We start from the raw sequence: 6,542 nt of genomic DNA, 5'->3' as shown, positions 1-6,542 counted from the left end.
ACAAGCTAATAGTTCTATCTAGTTCTACACAGCAGTATAACAACCTTATTTTAACTCACTATAGCTAAAAACTCTAGACAGAGTACCGAAAAACAACTACCTGAGGATTCTAAAAAATAAACAAAAGCAACTGAATTGTATGGGCAGGCAAAACTTGAAAAAGTGTCCGCACTAGATGAATTTCCAGATTTTTTTCCTCTCTATGGCTTTCCCCTGAGGGTAGACCCCAGTCAAGGAGCAACACTGCTGCGGTGACCATGGGGATGCCCAAAATGAAACTCCATCTTTCTGGCCAGATGAACCAGGAAAAAAAGCCAGAGAAGGTGATCTTTTAATTCTGTGTATGAACCCACAGAGAAGCCTCAAGCTCATTTCTAGCTATTCATGCATGGAATAGTCCCAATCTAGCTTTAAGAACTGAAGTGATGTTTGAACCATACTCACATGAGGTGAAAAAGAACTTGCAATCTGAATCTAAGGAGATTTGACCTTTTCCAGAGGATTATACAGGCCCCAGAGTCTACACAATGTAATAACAATGTCCAAGATACAATCCAAAATCACTTGATATAGGCAAAAATCAGAAAAATGACCATTTCTGAAGGGAAAAGACAATCGGCATATTCTAACTCCAAGGTGACCCAGATATAGGATTTATGAAAAACTTGAAAGCATCTAGTGTAATGATGCTCCAAAAAGTAAAGAAAAACACACTTCAAATTAAAATATAGGCATATTCAGCATATAAACTATAAAAAAGAACAAATGGAAAGTACAGAAATGAAAACTACAATACACATAATAAAAACTCACACAATGGGCTCAACAGCAGAATGAAAATGGCAGTGAAAAAAGTTTGTAAACTTGAAGGTAAATCAATAGAATTTATCCGATCTAAAGAACAGAGTGAAAAAGATTGGGAGAGGGCCGGCCGAGTGGCTCAGTTGGTTAAGAGCTCACTCAAGAGTGCGAGCTTTGAGCAACAGGGTCGCCGGTTTGATTCCCGACCCGAGTTGAGCTGCCACTGAGCTGCCAACAGGTGGCAGGATGGCTCAGCTAAAAAAAAAAAAAAAATGGGAGGAAAAAAAAGAACCTCAAGGAGACTTGTGGGATAGTAACAAAAGGTTTAGTATATGCATCACTGGAGTCTCAGAAGGAGAGACTAAAGAGATGAAGAAGAAAAATATTTGAAGAAATTATGGTCAAGAACTTTGCAAATCTGGTGACAGACATGAGTTTTTAGATTCAAGATTAGGGAACTCCAAACAAGAATAAAATNAGAGAGAGAGAGAGAGAGAGAGAGAGAGAGAGAGAGAGAGAGGGAGAGACAGACAGAGAGAGACAGACACAGGGAGAGGGAGAGAGAGACAGACAGAGAGAGACAGACACAGGGAGAGGGAGAGAGAGAGAGGGAGGGAGGAAAAACGAGAGCGTGATATCACATTCAATCTAATTAAAATCATTCTCATTTCACTCTCAGATGGTTCAAAAACTCACCCAAACTAATGAAAGCATTAACTGCAAGGCCTCGACAGTAAAGTAGCTTTACTAACCTAATACTATACATGCCTACAAATCTTAGGCCTGTTTGGTTTTTTTTCTTACTTATTGGATTTAGGTATTAAATGGATTCAAGCCTACATCAATCACAGACAGTTAAGAGTAACCAGTATATTGACGCGTGGGCATAATGGGCCATCCTATGGGAAACATCAGGCCCACAGCGAAAACAGAGCAAGCAGCTCTAGGTAGCAAGGTCTCTCTTAGCTCTCTGAGGGCAACACAACCACAGGTAGAGAGCATCCTGATGGCTGAAACTATCCCTTCACCCACCCTGGAGAATACAAAAGGTCACTAAATGATGTAAAAAGACACTCCATCAGTCAAACTGACTACGGAGGGCCACAGCTCCAACAGAAACTAAAGGGCATTTTGCCTGACATCATTGATTTGGAGGGCATTTTGTTTTCTGTTGATCTAAAAGGCCAACTTGGGAGAGCAATGGAGAAATGCAATGTATGAAAACAAAAAACAAAAAACATAGCCGGCTGTCTCCTTGGGAACCTAAGACGCAGTAACAAATGAAGTAAGATCTCAGAAACACTGGCTCTGAAAATTACTGAGCCACACTGTCATGTATTAATTTAGGCATTAATGTGTTTCCAACAATGAGAATATGACCAAGGACTTCATCCAAGTAGATAGATCAGAAGTCTCTTCCATAAAATATCAAAGGCAATGGTATAGGAGAGAAAGCTGACGGTTGGACACTGGATTATATTATTTCACATTCAGTTTATCAATTCACACAGTTTTGTAATATCAGTTAATACACCAGTGAAAGTAAAGAGAATACCTAAAAGCTTTTAGCAAAATTTAGCTTACAAGTCAACACAAAGCAAAGGAGATAAAATTCTGTCCTCACACTACAGCCTTTAAAAGAACACCTTTCAAAAGTTATTTACATTAGCAGAAGCAGCTGTTTTCCCAGAGCTTGGCATAATTAAAGCTCAGCCACCACCATCTGAGGTGCTTGAATATATCTGCTGTGACTTGCCTCTCCCTAAGGAGCTGTAGCTGAAACCGATTAGCTAGTTTCATCAACTCAGTCAGGAACACATCATCTTCTCTGAACTCCAACTCATCCGTATAGATCCAGCGAAGCATGGTCATTGTCACCTCTGGGTTAGCATCTGGTTAAAGAAAGAAAGCAGACAAACTGAAAACAAAGTACCAATGACACAGCTAAGCTTTCTTGGGGACCCCTAATATTTGAGACTAAGAAAGTAAAGTCTGGTACACCCAAGTCCAGGAAGTATCACGCAGCCATTAAAAATGCAGGTGAAGCCTTCCAGGCAGCATCTGACTCCAGGAAACTGTTCAAGTCTTGCAAGGGGCAGTAGTTTGGGGACATGAACCTGCTAAAGATTTAAGTCAAATAAACCAGGGGAAAATATTTTAAACATAAGACAAAGAGTTTACATTCTGATAAAAAGATCTTACCCAAGAAATGAAAAGATGGACAGCCAATAGGAAAATGGGCAATGGATATAAATAGGCAGCTCATGGAGATAAATAATGGCCAATAAACCTTAACAATAACTAAACACAAATTAAACTGGAATACATTTTTTGTCTCTCAAACTAGCAAAGTTTCTTAAAAGCACATAACTTTTTAACAACAATTATAGGTGCAGATTAGCCTAAGAAAATAACTGAACACATAATAGAGAAATACATGTGCTAAGATAGTCAACACAGTATTGTTTTTAATAATTAAAAACTGGAACAAAATCTTAAGAGTCCAACAACAGAGAACAAATAAATTACAATATAAACACTGGAAATTTTTGCATCAATTAAAATCACTTAGATTTATATTCAGCACAAAAAGATATTCACTATATAGCAGGTAAAAATAAAAACTAGGCTAAAAATGCATGTACTATGAGAGCTCATTTTTTGTTAGATACATTTGTTTGTATGAGTGTGTATATACCTACATACGTATGTACATACATATGCCACACACATATACTGTTCTGTGTTTGTCTCCCATCCATCCCTGTTTAGCTTTGAAGATCAAGGGCGTTCAGGGTGGCAGAGTAACAACAGATAGATTGACTGTCCATCTGTATATCTACTGAGAGATTAGAAGGAGATACACAAAAATATCAACCCTGGTGGAATTCATAACTAATTTTTCTTTTAGCTTATTTTCCCCTATTTTTTATTTAATTAATATACATTACTTATATAATTTTTTAAGTTAAAATAAAGACTCTACAACAATTCGGGTACACACTTAGGATGGAAATCATAGTATAAAATATCTAAACTATGATTTCAACTAGAGTCAACTCTTTTTTTAAAAAAGATTTTATTGGGGAATTGGGGGAGGGAACAGCGTTGGAGACTTGGGGAAGCGTTGGAGACAAGTTGTTGTCCCTTTGTTCTTCAGTCTAGTTGTGGAGGACGTCACTTCACTGGCCCATGTTGGTATTGTGATCATTGCGCTCTTCCCAGCTGAGGCATATTGGTCACCGGCCATTGGATGGCCGCTCACAGTGGCTCATGGCAGCTCACACCAGCTGCCGGCCGCTCATCCTGGCTGCCGGCCACTCTCGGTAGCTTACGGCAGCCCACTGACCCATGAGGGATCCAAACTGGCAGCCCTGCTGATCAGAGATCACACTTCCAAGCCAACTTTTAACTAATAAGCCACTCGGCCGGCCCAAGAGTCAACGCTTGATTAATCAGCATAAGGATAGTGATGGTTAAAGGATCACTTAAAATCAGTTTAAACCAATGGTTCTCGAAGTGTGGTCCTGGGCTAGCAGAATCAGCATCATCTGGGAATGTTTATTAGAAATTCACCAGATCTACTGTATAAGAAACTCTGGGGGTTGAGGCCCAGCATTTGTGTTTTAACAAATTTGCCATGTGATATTGACCCTGGCTAAGGTTTAAGAAGCTATACTCAATTCTTGATTATCTAGGAAAGGTGCAACATGGACCACTAACATTAATTTAGTAATTGGGCAACAAATGATTAGCTCTTATTAACCCCTTCTCTTCCAAAAATAGTGGGGAGGAAAGGACTGAAGGAAATAATGTCAAGTGACAAGAACTGAAGACCCCTCGTTTACTTGCAGCCACATCAATTCGCTGTCATCCCCTAAAACAACCAGATATTAAAAGAAAAAAAGCAGGGCCAGACAAGTGGCTCAGTTGGTTAAGAGCGTGAGCTCTGAGCAACAGAGTCGCCAGCTGGATTCCCACATGGGACAGTGAGCTGCGCCCGAGCTGAGCTGCCGCTGAGCTGCCAACAGGTGGCAGGATGGCTCACCTGGTAAGAGCAGGTGCTCCTAACAACAAGGTTGCTGTTTAGACTCCTGCATGTGATGGTGGGCTATGCCCACTCACAACTAAGATTGAACACGGCATCATGAGCTGAGAGGCCGCGAGCTGTCAACGGGCAGCCGGATGGCGACTGGAATTGGAGCTGAGCTAGCTGCGCCCTCCACAACTAAGACTGAAGGACAACAACTTGGCTGTTCCCCTTCCCTAATTCCCCAGCACTGTTCCAATTCTCCAATTCCCCAATAATAAAATCTTTGAAAAAAAAAAAAAAAAAGAAAGAAAATACACCAAAAAGCTAACAGTGATTATGTTAAGGTTTATTTTTTTTCTTTTCTCTCTTACCTGGTAATGTAGCAATAGCATTTTTTAAATGTTTTGAGAGAAAATATTTTAAAATTAGATGAAAATCTAATTATTTTATTTATACAATCAACTTGAAGAAATATTTAAACTAATCTAAGATATATATTGTAGACTAGATCTTGGAAGCAGGATGAATTTCTAAGCTAGTTTTGTAAATTGGGTTTAATATCTCAACAGTGTCTTAATGAAAAGAAAAAATATGTAAACCATGTGGTTTTTCCAGAGTCACCCCAAATGCCAAAAGTACGTATACTACTCCTCTCATACAGCCTTCTCTTGGAAAGATAGCTTATTCCTAATGATGAGAGTAACCCCAACACCACCACCCTCAAACATCTTCTCTGTAGTAGTTTCTTTAATTCTATTTTTAAATGTGGCCCGTTTCCTTTAATAACCCTCCCTCAACTGCCCAAGCCAATACACTTGATCTGTACAATTGATAAACCAAAACCTAAGTAATTTTCTTGAAAACTACCACAAGCAGGGATTTCTTGGAGGCCCCCAAAATTTCAAATAAAATAAGATTCAGGTGACCTCCAAGTTTTCCAACTCCTGCCTTGACTCTCCGAAGCCTTAATCTCCAAAATATACTGAGAATAATCCATTTTGAGACTCAGACTAATCAGCCAGTAGTATGAAGTGGGCAGAGAACACTGAACCAGAAAGAGAGCGTGTGCTTCCAACTGTGAACTTTTAGGCAAATCATAGTCTATTTGTTCCCATCTGCTTAAGCGAGTGGCTGTAAATGACTCTATAAGCCAAGAGTTACCTTTAAAAGGAGGAGACTCTAAGAAGTGAAACCAGCTGACTTCCATGACCCACATGTACATCTGCAGCTAGAGGCAGTACACCCCTCAGAAGGCCCAGCACACAAGCTGGTAAAAATCTGTGACTACAAGGATGAAAAGAAAAATAACACCCAAACTTCTGACTTTACTGTAGTCTAAGGCACATACATGGGGTTGTCGGAAAAGTCATGACGCATTTTTGCAACAAAAAAACATAGACAAAATACGTCATGACTTTTCCGACAATACAATAGTTACATTTTGGAGAAATTAAGATTTTCGGTGTGGCCTAGTTTTTTGTTTTTTTTAAATATGATTTTAAATAAACATTTTACAAGACATTTGAAAAGAATGGTAACCAACTTATCTGTAGTCAATGAACCGTTAAATGAAGTATACAGAGGACATTAATTTTGTTACTTAAGTCATATATTTAATCTATCAAAAACTGAGAGGTGTTTTGAGTTTCCAACTATGTTTTCTTCATCTACTTTACGTAAGTTTTTGATTCATAAAAAAAAAATATCG

General features: G+C 38.9%; 1 protein-coding gene across 1 annotated transcript in view; it reads right to left on the bottom strand.

Annotated features, from left to right (window-relative positions):
- ANKFY1 (ankyrin repeat and FYVE domain containing 1) overlaps window positions 1-6,542 on the bottom strand; it is a 97,984-nt gene that overhangs the window by 43,821 nt on the left and 47,621 nt on the right. Inside the window, exon 4 of the mRNA XM_019659839.1 lies at window positions 2,558-2,693. Within this exon, the coding sequence (XP_019515384.1) occupies window positions 2,558-2,693 (136 nt within the window). The remainder of the gene's footprint in view (window positions 1-2,557; window positions 2,694-6,542) is intronic.

Source organism: Hipposideros armiger, unplaced genomic scaffold, assembly GCF_001890085.2.
Source record: "Hipposideros armiger isolate ML-2016 unplaced genomic scaffold, ASM189008v1 scaffold_304, whole genome shotgun sequence".
Lineage (NCBI taxonomy): Eukaryota > Metazoa > Chordata > Mammalia > Chiroptera > Hipposideridae > Hipposideros > Hipposideros armiger.
The sequence above is the reverse complement of the archived record's forward strand: the minus strand, read 5'-3'. Positions and strand labels throughout refer to the sequence as shown.